The 16,357-nt window shown below is 52.2% G+C and overlaps 1 protein-coding gene and 1 pseudogene across 3 annotated transcripts; both read right to left on the bottom strand.

Annotated features, from left to right (window-relative positions):
• Nucleotides 1-379: 379 nt before the first annotated feature.
• Ubald1 (UBA-like domain containing 1) lies at nt 380-11,854 on the bottom strand. Of its 2 annotated transcripts, none has more exons than XM_087571378.1 (3): nt 11,022-11,854; nt 7,999-8,058; nt 380-3,625 (listed from the first exon to the last, which is right to left on the bottom strand). In XM_087571378.1, the coding sequence occupies exons 1-3, from the start codon at nt 11,139-11,141 to the stop codon at nt 3,578-3,580; spliced, it is 228 nt and encodes a 75-aa protein (XP_087427504.1). In that variant the 5' UTR covers nt 11,142-11,854; the 3' UTR covers nt 380-3,577. The 2 variants fall into 2 exon arrangements, with proteins under 2 accessions (XP_087427504.1, NP_001007669.1); NM_001007668.1 differs by lacking the exon at nt 380-3,625 and adding an exon at nt 6,430-7,513 and having other exon boundaries at nt 11,022-11,194.
• A 213-nt stretch (nt 11,855-12,067) lies between these two features.
• Nucleotides 12,068-15,062, bottom strand: LOC148002763 (large ribosomal subunit protein uL10 pseudogene; annotated as a pseudogene). The gene has a single exon (XR_015631438.1). The product of XR_015631438.1 is annotated as a large ribosomal subunit protein uL10 pseudogene (transcript).
• Nucleotides 15,063-16,357: the final 1,295 nt, after the last annotated feature.

Here is a 16,357-nt window from a genome sequence, read left to right as displayed (position 1 = left end):
TTTTTATTTCCTGTGATCATTTCTACCAGTGACCATTATTATGAATTGAATTGTGTGTGAGAGAGAGGATGTGCTATAGTGTAAGCTCGTGTGTATGTGGAGTGTGTCCCTGTGCATGTACAGAGGCCACTAAAGACATTGAGTGTCCTGCTGTATCACGATCTACTGTATTCCCTTGAGACAGGGTCTCTCACAGAACATGGTACTGCTAAGCTGTTGGCCAGTAAGCCATAGCCCCTCCCGTCTCTGCCCTCTACTCTCCAGTATTGGGGTTACAGAGACCACACCCAGCTCCTTACCTGGGTTCTAGAGACTTGAACTCAGGTCTTCATGTTTATGCAACAGACACTCTGCTTTTTGAGCTATTTCTTTGGTTCTATTTCTGAGATTGGGCCCTGTGTATTCTGGGATGACTTAGACCTCAGGCTGTAGCTGAAGAATGACCTTGACCTGACACTTCAGTGTCCGCCACCCAGACATGGGTTTACAGTCCTGTGCAGCTGTTACTTCTGCAGGGCTGAGAATCAAATCAAGGACTCTGGCATGTTTGGCACGTACTCTAGCTACACTGCCCATTTTTTAATCGATTAACCATTTAATTATTTCTATGTCTCAACTAGTCTACAGACTGGTATAGCACCTTGGTGTCGTCTAGGACTGCAGGTGCCTTCCAAGGTGGGGTACTCCAAATCTATTCCCATCCCAGCAGGTTCACAGCCCATGTACTTGTGGAAGAACAGCACCCTGAGGTCCGTTCTCTTGGCAGTTAGTGACTAGCCTTGGGATGTGAGGTGGGGTGCAAGTGCAGCCACTCCCCTGGACACTCAAGTTGGGCTATCCCCCTGCCTGTTCCTTGCTCCTCTTAATTTTACTCCCTCACAGTTCTCCTTTGTCTCCTCCCTTCCCCCTTTTCTGCTGCTGAGAGAGTTCCACCCCACTTCACACACACATACCTCTCCTGAGCACAGGTTCCAGTCATGGCTCCTGCCCCACCTCAGAGAGTTCTTGCTGAGTAGGGAGCTGAGGTGGTGATGGAGGTCTGGCACTTCCTAGAGAGCTGGAGGAGGGGATCTTGGTGTGAAGGAAAGAAACCCTTGGCTTGGGAGGCCATCGGTGTGTAGGGTGCTATGTGCTTATCTGTTTCCAAAGCTCCCTGTGTCCTCTTGTCAGTACCAGCTTGTTGCCTGAGGCCACCCCTCCAGCCAATTTACCTTTTCTTTTTACAAAGGTGTCCAAATCAGGCTGGGTCAGTTCCAACACAGGTGACTCACTTATCCTTGCCTGGAGACCCCAACCCCATACCATAGATACATATTTTTAGCATTCTCTGGCCAGAATAAAATCTGATTCCTTTTGGACTTCAAATGAAGGGCTTGTCCCGGAGCCATCTGTAGGTAGAGACCTTGTCCTCTTCCACATGGGTGGGCCTTGGTGGCCCCTCCTCTGGTCACTGACAGTGAGGCCCAGCCTCCCAGTACCCCCATCTAGAATATGAGAAGTCTGCAGACTCAAAAGCTGTTCACTCCAAACAGCCACATTTCCCGAGCTGTTTCACAGATCCTGGGGACTCCATGGGCTCAGGGTCACACAGCTCTGACTCGTGCAGATGGTCATAACCGTTGGGCACTGTGCTACCCCCTCCTCTGCTACAGATTTGCTGGGGAGGTGGGGTCTGGGCTATGCCTGTGCATGTGTCCCTGGCATATGGACACCCAAGAGTCTTTGCTGGTCCTCAAAGAGGGCCTACTCTCCCTCGCAAACTCATGTCTAACCCCTGGATGGTCATTTCAGAGGTTCCTCTATAGGTTGAAGAACCTCAGTGGTCAACACTTGAGCTGGATCCTACGGCCCAGGGACTGAAGATGAGTCGTCAGTCCTGCAGGCTAACGTCCATCCTTCCACTACAGAATAAGTTGTCGGGAGCGCAACTTCAAAGACAGGTCTGGTCCAAAAGTTAAAGGCCTGGAGGTTGGAGGCTGGGAGCAGGCAGTTGCTAGGAATGTGGTTGACCCCACAATGGGGGAACCACCCAAAGCAGTAGAACCCCATCCCAGGCCTGTCCGAGCCTTTTCCTCTACATGGGGCTCATAATACCTGGATTAGGAGTAGCTGCAAGATCAGACTGGATGAAGGGGCAGGGCAGGGTGGCCCACTGTCTTGATTCATCAATTGGCATAGGGCATCTCAGGATGTCAGCATTTGTGTTTTAAGATTAAGGTGGTAGCCAGGGACGGTTGTACACTCCTGTGATGTTTGTACTCATGGAGCAGAGGCCGGAGTATTAGAAGGTAAAGGTCAACCTTGGCTACAAGAAGTTTTTGAGACTCTGTCTCAAAAAAACAAGAGGGACTGGAGAGGTGCCTCAATGGTTAAAAGCACAGGCAGGCTGGTCAAGAGGGTTGATTCTCAGCGCCTACACATGAACTCTAGTTCCGGGGGAACTGAAACCCTCTTCTGGCCTCTAGACATGCTCATGGTGCACATCTATACCTGCAGGCAAAACATTCAATCACATAAAAAAGAATTAACCAACCAAGACTGAGATGGTGGTACGGTGGGGGGAGTGATTTGAACTGCACAGGGGGCAGGCAGCACAAAAGGGGGTGTCTTCTGCAGAGGTCACCTGGGTGTGCTATTGAAGCAGGGCCGTTGTTGCTCAGTGACCACCGGATCCACATTGCCATAAATGAATGATCACGAACTTTCTCCATGCCTAAGACCACAAATTCATTAGCCTAAGGTATAAACTACTGACAAAGCTGATGTCTGCATTAGAAAGCCTCCACCAGTGCTTCAGGCTAAGAGCGCAGGGTGGAGGCTCCTGTGCTGGAAGAAAGAGCCTTTCCCACAGAGTGCTCACCCCAACACAACTTGGGGTTGGCTGGCTCTAGGCAGTCCCTCCCAATTCACACTACCTACCAGAGAAGTTTCCCTCATCCCACCAGTCCCACCAACCGTGCTTTATCGGGGTCTGGAGAAAATGACCACAGTTGAGGTCACGGTTACCTCCCCGGTGAGCAGAGCAGGACTTCTGCCGCTGGTCCTCCAACACCTTGTATGCAGTCACAGACGTGGCTCTGCCTTCTTGGGCCAGCTCCACCTTGTCTATCTCGAGAACTCACCGCCCCCACCACAAAACGCCAGCTTTTAAGGCTCATTTGAGGTACATATTTTCCTAAATACATGCATTAAGCACACACTGACACCTTTCCAAATACAGGGACTGGAACTGGCATTCCATCAAAAGATCTTCATTTTAGTCAACCCAGGAGGCCTCTCCAAACCAGGAGACCCCAGCCAAAGGGTTCATTTGTCTTCAGCTGGGCAGGGACTGCTGTGAAAAAGCCTCTTAGAGAAGTTTAGGACTGGAACCAGCAGTGGGGACAGTGTGGTTCTCTGGGTTGGTCATGATGTGTGCTCAGAGAACTCTGGCTGCGCCACTTGACAGACCCTGGGGAGACTGAGCAGTCTTGGGTGTGGCTCCACATCTGAGATTCTCAAAGAACAAGTCTTTCACTCCTCAAGGTTGTTTGAAGGAGCCCTGTCAGCTGCAGAAAGGAGCTAAGACTTGTGTTCATCAGCTGGTGTCCTCCGCCCACCTGAGGCAGACTGCTCTGTAGTTGCTCTGAGTGAAAAGCAAGGTGCCTGTCAGAGGCTGGCTGATCTCAGGACAGTAGCTACCTATTAGCCAATGAAATGGAGGGACCAACCTGGCAGAAGTGGGCCAGGCCGTGTCCCTAGTGTGACAGCCAGCTCCTGCCACCTGTGGGTTTTCCAAGGTAAGTCAGAAGTGAGGATTTTACATCAAACCTCTTGACTTTAAAACACTTGACACAGTTAGCAAACCAGGTAACAGTGTGAGCATGTGACAAGTAAGCCCCTGAGATAACTGTCTTCCTCCCGACTTAGGGAGGATACAGCCACCACCTGTCAAAGCCATGTTTTCCCTTATTTCTGTATGTCACAATGTCCTTTAGGAATCGGACACACTCTTTAAAGCAACTTCATAGATGCAAATGGAATTTTAGAAGATTGGGATTGTGAAACATCACTTGGACACCAGTCATTTGGGCATGTTGGACATGATCAACTCTAACAGGCTGTTTGTGGATATTCTGAGACAGGTCTCCTGTATCTCAGGCTTGCTTTCAACTAAATATATAGCTGAGGATGACCTTGAGCTTCTGCCCGCCTGCCTCCACATTCTACAGTTGAGAGACTACAACTGTATGTTCTTGAGCCTGACCGGTTTATGCAGTGCCAGGGATCACAACCAGGGCCTCCTATGTGCTAGGCAAGCACGCTGCAAACTCAGCCTCATGCGAAGACCATGAGCTGGTTTTCCGTGGTTGCTCAGGCTGCTCTGAGGAAGTATTTGAGATGAAGCACTGCTCAGGATGGCTTACAAGGTTTGTTCTAGAACTTCACTCCTTTGCTTTACCCAACAACTTCTGAGCACATCGTTTATCTTTGTGCTTCTCAGCTTCCTGGTGGGGGGTTGAGGGTCCAGAGCTTCGTCACCAGCCACATCTGACTCACCCAAGTTAGTCCTGACACTCTTGAGTTGTTCAGACCAGCTCAGACCAGGGTTCCAGCCCAGTGTCCTACCAGCAGGGCTCCAACATCTTACAAACTCAAGTACCTAGGACGGACAGAAGTTCTTACTAGGCTGGAATCCAGGATGTTTGGCAAGTACTTAAAAACGGTTAAAATGACTCAAACCTGTGATCCTAGCCTTTAGGAGGGGAGTTCAAGGCTAGCCTGAACCGCACAGTAAGACCCTGCTTCAAAACAAAACCACTCACAGCACTCAAAATACTCTTAGCCTTCTGCACGTTTGGAGATCAGGAGACTGGTGGCTGTGTGCTTAGCTGCTACATCAGAGCCACCTGGCAGTGGGAGCTGTATATTTTTGGTAACAGCTTTTTAGGAGAATTGACACAGCAAAAAGCTCACCTTTCCCAAGTGTAAACCAATGGCTTAGGCAGAGGGGTCATTGTTATTTACCTGCTACTCTTCCCAGCACTGATGTAGACAGGTGTGGAGACCTGGGCTCTGTTTAGGCTGGGCACCTAGGCATGGGAACCATGTGACTAGCAATGGCCATCTCCAAAGGAGAAGATGTCAGCGGTGTCTACAGTGGGGTTTGATCACCACAGTGGGGATGGGTGCTACCCGATCTTTTGGGCAGGCTTCAGAACACTGGGCATCACACTGTATATAGGATAGCTCTCACTTTAAGGACACTATAGGGCTGGAGAGATGGCTCAGCGGTTAAGAGCACTCGACTACTACTCTTCCAGAGGTCCTGAGTTCAATTCCCAGCAACCACATGGTGGCTCACAACCATCTGTAAAGAGATCTGATGCCCTCTTCTGGAGTGTGTGAAGACAGCTACAGTGTACTTATATATAATAAATGAATAAATCTTAAAAAAAAAAACCACTATATACCCAGATGTTCACAGTGATAAAGACAAAAAGTCCCTTCTGCCTTCATGTGTGCAACCACTTGAGATCCCCAGGCCCAACTCTCAGGAGTCTTTTCAAACAGCTAGGCTTGGTGGCGGCTATCTCAAGCATATGTCTCAAAACTCAGCCAGGTGGTAGTACACACCTTTAATTGTAGCACTTGGGAGGCAGAGCCAAGTGGGTCTCTTAAGTTTGAGGTCAACCTGGTCCACAGTGAGTTCCAGGACAGGAACTACACAGAGAAACCTTGTTGGGGGGTCGGGGGGATAAGCTTCACTGTGTACTTTCACTCTTATACCTTGGATTCTGACTTGGGGTGTGGCTGCACACTAATTTCATGTAGGAACCAAGTTCTAGGGTGATGGTTTCCACTTTGCCATGACAAACTATTTTAAGCAGGGCCGGTATGGTCCACCACAGGCCACCTAGTGGCTGCTGGGCATTTAAAAACTGGCATTAGGCCATGCACTGCATCATATATAGAGCCCACAGGCCACCCTTCACAGCGAGTGGCCCTAGGATCCCTAGGAACAGTTTTCTACCATCCCTGAGTAGGGAAGCTGTAAGACTCAGGCCAAACACACCTACCTTCCTCCTGCCTCATTCTCTCCCTTCAGAGAGGCATCCAGGTTGGTAAGGGAGCTCACCAGGCCCTGCAGTTGGTGGCTAGGCTAAAGGTCCAAGTGGATCCATGTGAGCCCAGGCAGTAGGACTAAGACCCCTTCACTTCATCAGAAAAGGGGTCAAGTAAGATGCGAGATTCTGGGAACAAATGCTAGAGAACTTGGCAGAGATAGGCTCTGGTGGCAAGATGATTTCAGAACACGTAGACAGGACAGTCAGAGACAGGAGGGTGTGGAGCTAGAGAGAATGGGGTGGCTTATTCAGCTCAGCACCCCCTTCCAGAGCCAGCCAGCAACACCCAGCACATACGAGGCAAGACTACAGAGCCTGGTGGTGGTTTGGAATTCTTTTCTCTTTTGTTAAAAGAGGGGTAGGAAATGGGGACCAGGTACCCCTGGGCTCTGGGAAACAGGCATGCAGGGAACCCTTGCAGGCAGGGGCTGGGTAGAAGAGTCCTGGAGTTTCCCATAATCCTTCGCAGGAAACAGCAATGCTGGCAGATAAGGAGGTGGAGTGAGGCAGGGCCCTTCAAACAACAGGGTGGCGGGCCAAGGGGCTTGGGGCTCACTCTAACATGCAAAGTCCAGCTGCCCCATAAACTAGGTTGCTTTTGAAGAGCGACATACGTATAAATACATAAGACACAGCTACACGCACACATGCGGAGAAGGCTCTGCATTCCCAAGGGTAGGGATCTAGGCCTACTGGCCCCAAGACAGGAGTCATCATGTGTCTGCCACCAAGTGATTCTCTGAAACACTCCAGGTGGTGGGGCCAGGCAGGTAAGTCTTCGTTGGGATGGCTGCTTGGTCTCCAAGGTGCTGCCCACTAGGCACCCAAGCCACTTTGAGTCAGATCCATGCGAGCTGGGGGTGCCTGTGCTGTGAACTTGCGTGCGTGCGTGCAGCTGAGTGCTGGCACAAGACTGCCTGGCTAGAGTCCAGTCTCTCCCCTCCAGGGCTCTGGGGTTTAGGGGTGCAGACAGAGGAGGGGTGAAGGGGCCCACGGAGACATCCTCTCCCCCACCCCACGGGGTTCTGGCCTCCGGGAGGGGGGAGGGGCCTCCCTTATCTCTCTGCCTCCATGGCAGGGTGGGCCCTTGGTTCTGAGGTGGCCTGTTGGGGAGCCAGGGGAGGCCAGTCTGAAGTCGGGGAAGGGGGTGCCGGAGTCCACAGGGGCGGCTGCGGCTGGAGGTGCTGTGGGCCTCCTGGGGGCGAGGCTGCAGTTGGCCAGCTGGGTGTTGCAAAGCTGCCAGTGGCATGGGGGAAGTGCGGTGGGGGTGACGTGGCCGACGTGGCCATTGGGCTGCCGCTGCTGCCACCACTGTGGAAGCTTTCAGAGGCCTTGAGACGGGAGAACATGGTGAGGGCATCAGGGAAGTTGGGGGGCGTGGCAGGGGTGTTGGCGGGAGTGCACATCTGTGGGGGAGAAAGCACAGATGGAGGATTGAGCACCCTGTCCTGGTGGGGCCTTTGCTGTCTCTAAAAAGGAGACATGCCCAGAAGTTACTGGGAGTTACTTGGGTTGCATATGGCCCCAGCTGGCCCACCACCCAGGGTTCACAGGAAAAGGCATCTAGAAAGATGGGTTAGTCGGGCTTCATGGAGACCATACCACCTGGCACAGTGCCTGCTGCCTTGGCTCTGAGGCTTTCCAGCCCGTGGTCAGTATGGCAGCCCTGGCAGACTGCCTGGCGGGAGCGGAGCTCCAAGAGCCAGTGTTCTCCAGGTTCTGCAGGGCCCAGGCTGCCCACACTCCTACCTCACGTGAAGAATGCCTTCATTCCAGCGCCCGCCCTCTTCCACCTGAGGTTTCATTAGGTGTAGCCAGTAAGCTCAGCCTCCCCCTACCCGGACTGGGAGCCACCAGTGTTGCCACTTTTGGGTCTCCAGGGGACACTTACCATCTGGTGGTGGTGGCTGTAGGGGATGTTGGTCTCCTGGAAAAAGGCGCTGAGGGCTGTCTGCAGGGAGAAAGGCTGTGCTTACCCTCTACGACCTGTCCAACCATCCCATTGGGACAGGGTGAACTGAGGTCCAGCAGTGTGTCGGTGACCACATGAGGAGGTCTCGTGGAACTCCCCGCAAGATGGACAGGCAGTGAAGACACAACATTGTGCTTCCCACCAGTCGGGTGGCTGTGGCCTAATGAACCCTCACCCCACACCCTAGCATTGTCACTGTGGCTTTTCTGGACTCTATTGTGGCCTGGGTCTTTCACCTCAGTGGGGGGAGGGGAGCACAAATCTCCACTCTTCTCTGAGTCTCTGTATCACATATGAACCAGGGGACTCTCAAAGAGTGAGTCTCGGTGGAGAGGGTAGAAACTTCTTAGCATAACTTCTGTCTCTGGAGGGATGTCCCTAACATGGACAGCTAAGGGTGACCCAGAAACTGAACCCCTAACAAAACTGAAGACTGCTCCCCTGACAGCTTATGGGACAACTCCCTAACTACCTGTTGTTCCAAGCTACAGCCTCACCAAGCACAGCTCTATCAAAGCAAGGACACACCATCAAACCGAGAGGCTGGAATTGGTGTCCTCCCTCTTACAGAAGGAGAACTGAGGATGAGTGACTTAAGACCCTTGGCCAGCATGAGGTGAGAACAGTAACAGAACCCTGGACTGGGACTCTAGGCAAATACTCAGGACTGGCCAAAGAGTGTGGTGAAAGAGGACTCAGGGTGAAAAGCATTGTCACTAGGGAAGGTGGCCTCAGGGAACCCAAAGGATAGTGTCTGTATTGACCATGTCCTGCCTTGGCCCGATTCAGGACAAGAGGAAACTGGATGCTGTTGTGAAAGTGCTGGGTGAGGACAGCTGTCAAGTGGGTGAGGGGTCCTCTGGAGCCTGCTAAACTCCAGCCTCTAACCACTCCTCTACCTAACCAAGAGCCAGGGGGAGTCCAGGAAAGCCACCAGGACTTTGAGCCCTTCTGACTTCACACCAGAAACCCAGTCTGACTACTGGGCTTGCTCTTTTTTTTTTCTCTTCAAATATATTCAAATGAATTATTCTGGGCATACCCTGCTGGAGACACCCTACACCAAGGTTCCCAAACAGCGGAGTGGGGATGAACCTGTGTCACTCAAGACCCCCTGGCAGGGGCAGCTGCTGCTCTAGCCTAGGACCCCAACATGATACACATGGTACTGTCCTCCAAAGGGCACTGTGAGTTCTCCATGGACAGGGGCCCCCACCCCCAGCCTCTGCCCCCATTAGCACCTGAATCTGAGAATGTGACCCAGAAACACTGCCTGGTTCTGGCAGGAGGGTGGGGGAGGGCTAACCATGAGGAACCCCTCACTCCTAGGTAGATGCCTCAGGTCAAGGGGAGCTCACAGCCCACTCCTCATTTTGTGCACAGTGACAAGGAGAGACTGCAAGCCCAGAGGGCAGAGAACCTACCCATGTCAGTCTGTTTCCAGGCTGCAGGAAGTCCCTGCTCCTCCTAGGACAGTTTTCCCTAATCTTGGTAGCCATATATTTCAGTCCATTCCGTCCAGCCTGTCCCACACTGATGGGCTGAGTCTTCCACACAACCCATTTCCCACGAGACACCTGCCTGCCCAGCCTCAGGCAAGGACCTGCAAGCACAGCCACTGGGCTCCAGCAACTGCCATGAATGTGGTTTTACAAGTTTTACCACATCCAACCCCAGAGACAACAGGGCAGATTAAGACTGTTGCAGAGCTCCTGGGGTGGAGCTGCAGGGGGGAGGGGTTAGAGGGCAGAGCATTCAGACCGTAGAGCCTGACAAACACTGCTACCTCCAGGGGTAGGGAAACTGAGGCTAAGAAAGAATGTCTCCCCTCTCCTGTGTCGGGGCATTGGCTTGGAAGTCTAGCAGGGACTAGGCAAAGAGAGCAAAGGCTTGGGTTTACAGAGCTGGAGGGGCTACTGTGTTCCTGGGCTCGGGAGGTCTGATCCTGCACCAGGAAGCAAAGCCTCGGTCTCCACTTCCTGACTCTTCCTAGAGAAAATGGGACGGCTCCCATTGGGAAACCAGGCTCTGGGGTCTCCAACTGGGCACAGATTACTAGACTGGCTCTCGCTGTGACTCACACCTGTAAGGGACACAGCTCCAAGTCCTCTAGCCTCATCTTAAAATGCCCACAAGGAGTGAATGTGGAGTTTTGAGTTAGAGGAAAACAGGCATCCCAGTAACTCAAAAGACTGGGCACATTATTCTACCGGTCAAGAGAAACCTGGGAGTAGGTGGGGGCCAGACTGACATTCCCATCGTCTGTCTAAAATGCCCTAAAATTAGTGAACCATATAGTACATCACCCCAAAGACACAGGTTCCTTTGTCAGGCCCGAGGATACCCAGGCCTTCATAAGGATCTTGCCCCAGTGACACCATTGGAGTGGGCTACACATATATAGATTCTCGTAATTTGCTCTTAGGATCCTGCATACCACCCATACACTCCATGCCGTGTGTGTACACACGCCACACCATACCCAGCATGGCCACCATCAGCAAACCACCACCTATGTACACGCTGCACACAAACACGACACAAGGGTATCCTACATCAGACACGCACTCGGGCCAGGCTTCGAGTCCGCACACGCGCCCACATGCCCACAACCTTCGATGTGCCCTGCTGACGCCCAAGCGCGGTGCGTGCGTAAATACAAATCCACATGTACGTGTGCGCACACGCCGAAAGCCGCCCACCGGGCACACGGACCCCAGGACCGCTCACTCCGAGCGACTCCGCCTCCGGCCAGGCCCTGGGCATCTTACAGGCGGCCGCTGTTTCGTCCTCAGCCGTTACCGAGACCGAGGGTGGGGGGGAAGTGTCCGGTCCAGATCGCTGGGTTTCCGGGACTCGGGCCTGGCGATCAGTGAAACCCGCAGCCCGCACCCCGGCACGTGTCCACACCGCCCGCGCCCGTCCCTGGTTCCCTTACGCACCTCGAACTGCCAGTGGGCCGCCTGCAGCAGTTGCTTCGCCTGGTCGGCCGCACAGCCCGCCGTCAGCACGAACTGGTTGATCATGACCTGGTGTTTGAGCTCGTCCATGTTCACGGACATGGCGCCGCCGCGCAGCCCGCTCCGGCCTCCCTGCGCGCTAGCCTCACGCGTCCACCATTAGCGAGCCGGCCCCGGCTAATACAAATATTTACTGTGCGCTCTGACTCACCGCGCCTTGCTACCCGGCGGCCGGCGAAGCATGCTGGGATGTGTAGTCCGCGACGCCCCCGCCGAATGGACCGGGGAGGAGCGTGGACGCCCTCTTCCTGGCTGATCTCAGTGGGGCGTGCAGCCCCTACCCCAGGCTGAGATGTGAAATTGGGAACCAGGGACCACAGCACAAGCTTGCCATATCACTGGGTCCCGGGGGTCCTGTATTCTGTTGTGGTTTGCATCACAGTATTAGTAGGCACACTCTTAGGGGGCTCCCTGAAAGCTTTGGTCCTACTCCACTGCCCTAGGCTGCAAGACTCCTTAAGTCCTCAGACTTAGAAGACGTTCGGTGTAGCAGATCATCTGCCTTTCAAGGTGCTGCTAGAAATCACCACCTCCTGGAAGCCTTCCAGAGCACGCAAGGCAAAGCATCCTTGCCTGACTCTTGGCCTGTCCTGCAGGAAGAGCGTCTAGGAAAAAAAAAAAAGAGACAGCCCCTGCTCTGGAGCCTTGGAGTCCCCTTCCTTTTGACTTCCACTTTCCCACGCAAAAGAAGAAAAACTTCCAGCAGCCTGCAGTCTACAGGACCGCGGGGAGCACGTACGAAAGCGGCCACGACTGCCAGTCCCATAATGCCCCGGTTTATTTGCATCTTTCTGTCCCGGTGACGTCACCTGAATGAGGCCGCGACTGTACCAATGGGCCGCCACGGGGTGTTAGGACCTGGCCATATAAGGTAAACAAAGCTGGCGGCCCAATGAGGCGGCGGCGGGGGCGGGAGCATCACGTGGCGTGGGGGCGGGGTCGGAGCAGGGTGTGGAGTGTTGCAGGCTGTGTTTACAGCCCCGCACATGCCGCTTCCGGTTGACGTCGCGGGTGGGAGAGTGGCGGGTCGGAAGCGGAAGAGTCGCCCAGAAGCTGGGGAAGAAGGTTGGCGTTCTTTCCCCGGCTGAGTGACGTTGGCTGGGTTCTTTGCTCTCCCTGGCCTCGCCGTCCGCTTCTTTGACCTGACCCCCTGCTGAATAGAACCAACCGGGGGTTTGACGTTAGGTCAGAAAACTCGAGCAAATGGGGCATTCATTATACTGATCCTGCCCCAAGGAAGTAAGCGCAGGCCGCGGGAGCAGACTGCGGGCTACTTAGACGTCGTTTTAATACACCTGATCGCTTGTTCCCTGCTAGGACCACTGAGGCCATAAAGGTGTGGGGCGCAGTTGATACCTAGGGAATAGCGGGTGTTCTTCCTAGCCCCTCACTCCTAAGGACTGTCACATCGGGTGGCTGCAAGAAGATGGGAAGTAGGTGGGCAAGTACTGAAATTCGGCCCCTGGGCAGGATTGTACGGAAGGAAGGGGGTGGGGGGACTGGGAGGACTCTTAGAGCTGGGAGTTTAGTTTATGGGTAGCAGCCGGACAAATGAGTGTCTCTCTCTCTCTCTCTCTCTCTTTTTTTTTTTTTTTTCTTTTTTTCGGAGCTGGGGACCGAACCCAGGGCCTTGAGCTTGCCAGGCAAGCGCTCTACCACTGAGCTAAATCCCCAACCCCGTGTCTCTCTTTCTTAAGCATCTTTCCCATCTGTTCACGGGAAGTAAGATTTCAGCCTCTTTGCTGCCTTTTGGGGGATCACTCAGCACTGTTCTTTGCAAAGCAATAGTACCAAAATATTTTTTTTTTTTTTTTGCTCTTGCTGAGAACGCGCCTTTATCTCTAGGAAGCACGGAGCTTGTGTGTTGTTGTAGGCAAAGCCAACACACAAGGAAATCACAGTAAGAGGCAGCTCGGGTTCCACTGTTGCCATGGTGACTGTAACACAGCCTGAAGGAAGGTGGGTAGGTTGGTAGCCAGACAGACTTGGATGGCATTTTTGACCGCTGTTTCTTCATGTTCCTCTCTTTTGTGGGAACTCTCCTCACTGTGCAGTGTGGGGTGGATGAGCATGGCAGACCTAGCAAAAGGCCTGGAACTACTGTGTTCAAGACCTGGCATGCATCTTTTTTCGAATCCTGCGTTGGCCACTCTAGGGAGTGTGATCCTCATTTTTATAATTAAGTGAGCTCACGATAGATTTCATCCTTTAACCGGCGACATTTAGAGCTAAAAAAAAAGAACAGGCATCCAGTGAGCCAGCTGCATCTTTCTGGCAAAGGAAGCTGAGTATTGGGTTGGGGGACCTTTTGTTCATGGATGTAGGAACACACACACACACACACCCCTACCTTTTCCAGTCACCTCAGTGGCTTGCTTATCCCAGAAACAGCTACTCCGTGCAAGTCTTGCACTGGCAGAACAGGTAGAGCTGACAGAAGGATAGGTCACCCAGCTCCCAAGTTACCCCACCTAGGTTGTTTTTCCCAGGAGTGGCAGGGAAGGAAAACAACATTGTTTTCAACTACCATTTGCTTGACTGGAGGGTAGACTTTGGATTTTTTTTAGCAGTCTGTGATGTGACCTGTGTGCAGGGCCAAGAGAGTGAGAGAGAGAGAGAGAGAGAGAGGGAGAGTAGGGCATTTCCAGCCTTCTCTTACCGAGGGTCAGGTAAGTTGAGACATGTCCCAGAGCTAGTCAATGGAGGTGTGGTGCTTCCTCTAGTCTGCAGGCTCCTTTATTCTGTCAGTTGATCTCTGCTGCCCAACTCATCCACTATAGCTGCACAATAAATATTTGTTAAATAAAATTAACTCAACTGTTGATAGTGGAGCTTATTTTCCTCAGGGTGTGGGCAATTGCTCGAGGGGCTTTGGAACACCTGAATTCAAACTCTTTTTTTTTTTTTTTTTAAGAGAAGTAAGCCTTTATTTCCATCTTTCTCAAATTAAGCAGGCTGACTTGGTGTGAGGGGCTTAGTCGAAGAGACTGAATCCCAAATCCTCATCTGATTTCTCTTCCTTTGCTTCGGCCTTGGCTGGGGCAGCAGCAGCCCCAGGGGCCGCAGCTGCAAATGCAGATGGATCGGCCAGGAAGGCTTTGACCTTTTCAGCCAGTGAGAAGGTGTAGTCAGTCTCCACAGACAAAGCCAGGACCCTCTTGTATCCATTGATGATGGAGTGAGGCACTGAGGCAACAGTCGGGTAGCCAATCTGCAGACAGACACTGGCCACATTGCGGACACCCTCTAGGAAGCGAGAGTGCAGGGCCTGCTCTGTATGTCCAGCACCTCAGGGCTGTAGATGCTGCCGTTGTCAAACACCTGCTGGATGATCAGCCCAAAGGAGAAGGGGGAGATGCTCAACATGTTCAGCAGTGTGGCTTCGCTGGCTCCCACCTTGTCTCCAATCTTTATCAGCTGCACATCGCTCAGGATTTCAATGGTACCTCTGGAGATGTTAGTGGCAATAAAACTTGGAAGAAAGAGCTCTTCTCAGTCCCCAGACCAGTGTTCTGAGCATGCGCAGTGACCTCACATGGTGCGAGGGCACCAGCTCCAGCGGCAGCTGGCACCTTATTGGCCAGCAGCATGTCCCTAATCTCGGTGAGGTCCTCCTTGGTGAACACGAAGCCCGAGTTCCCCCGGATGTGAGGCAGCAGCTTCTCCAGAGCTCGGTTGTTCACCAGGTGCCCCCGGATGGCCTTGCGCATCATGGCATTCTTGCCCATCAGCACCACAGCCTTCCCGCGGAGGGACATGGCGGATCTGCTGCATATGCTTGGAGCACACATTGTCTGCTCCCACAATGAAGCATTTTGGGTAGTCATCCAAAAGTTGGATGATCTTAAGGAAGTAGTTGGGACTTCCAGGTCGCCCTGTATTCCCTGGGCATCACGGCAGTGCGTCAGGGATTGCCATGCGGGGTTTAAAGACAATGTCACTCTAACAAGGACGCCTGGCGAGCTGAATTCAAACTCTTTTTTTTTTTCTTTTTTTCAGAGCTGGGGACCAAACCCAGTGCTTGCTAGGCAAGCGCACTACCACTGAGCTAAATCCCCAGCCCCTGAATTCAAACTCTTAAGAACAATGTTTAGTGAGACATCTCTTTGGTGGAAACAGTTCCCCATTTCCTTGACAATCAGAACCCTCAGGACTTTCCCTCTTCATGATCAGGGAGGGCAGTATTAGGGCACGCATTTGTGTGTGTGTGTGTGTGTGTGTGTGTGTGTGTGTGCGCGCGCGTGTTAAAACATTCATGTAGCATATATACCATAAGATATATGCATAAGAGTGATAGGATTTCACAAGAAGGAACTTTCCTTTTTTTGATTTTTAAAGAAGACTAAACCAGGTTTGGGTGTCTTAATTAAGCTCATTGATCCAAGAGTTCAGCATATTTAAAATAGAGAAGGTTTATCCCACCTCACAGTTGCAGGGTATGGTCTGTTGTGGCAGAGTAGTCAAGGTGCAGGGAGTTGAAGCAGCTAGTCCCATCACATCCGAAATCAGGAAAATGGGATCGATACTCACTTCACCTTCGTTTTTTTTTAATATTTTGTTTTATATTTATTGTATGTTTATGTGGGCATGTGAATGCCATGGTGTGGAGCGCAAAGCAAAACTTTCTGGAGTCAGCTGCCTTCTACTCTCTGGGTTCTAGGGATCAAATGCAGGCTCAGTGGCGAGCGCCTTCACCTGCTGTGCTCTCAGCGGCCTAGCCTTCTCTATTTTAGGCAGTCCAGGGTCCCCTGTTTAAGAAATGCTACCGCTCGGGGCTGGGGATTTAGCTCAGTGGTAGAGCGCTTACCTAGGAAGCGCAAGGCCCTGGGTTCGGTCCCCAGCTCCGAAAAAAAAGAAAAAAGAAAAAAGAAAAAAAAAAGAAAAAAAAAAAAAAGAAATGCTACCGCTCAGCACAGTTAAGATGTGCCTTCCTACATCAATGAGTACAATCAAGGCCGTTCCCACATGGATGCCTAGGCGAGCCTCTCCAGGTACTTGGGATTCTATTAGATTGACAGTCAACACTAGCCATCATACTATCTTCTGTGTGACTGGCATAGGGCCCTTACTCGTTTGTACAGTACTTTCCTGTAGTGTAAGGTAAGTTGGGAATGAAAATAGAAAATGGAACGCCAGAGTACTAAGTAAGAGAATATGTTTAGATACCTCAGGCAGGATGACCGCATCTGAAAAGTGTTTGGTTCCAAGGTTTGGTGTGGTTATGCATGCTTACACTCAGTACTTAGAATTATGAGTTG

Source organism: Rattus norvegicus, chromosome 10 (assembly GCF_021556685.1).
Source record: "Rattus norvegicus strain SHRSP/BbbUtx chromosome 10, alternate assembly SHRSP_T2T, whole genome shotgun sequence".
Classification (NCBI taxonomy): domain Eukaryota; kingdom Metazoa; phylum Chordata; class Mammalia; order Rodentia; family Muridae; genus Rattus; species Rattus norvegicus.
Note: the sequence above shows the minus strand (reverse complement) of the source record. Positions and strands in the feature narration are given on the sequence as shown.

Bases quoted from the DNA above. Each gene is read 5' to 3' on its own strand.
- Ubald1 (NM_001007668.1), bottom strand. From the start codon at position 11,141: ATGTCCGTGAACATGGACGAGCTCAAACACCAGGTCATGATCAACCAG. The intron at 8,059-11,021 runs GTGCGTAAGGGA...TTCTCCCTGCAG, and splicing joins CGGCCCACTGGCAGTTCGAG to ACAGCCCTCAGCGCCTTTTT. The intron at 7,514-7,998 runs GTAAGTGTCCCC...TCTCCCCCACAG, and splicing joins ACAGCCACCACCACCAGATG to ATGTGCACTCCCGCCAACAC.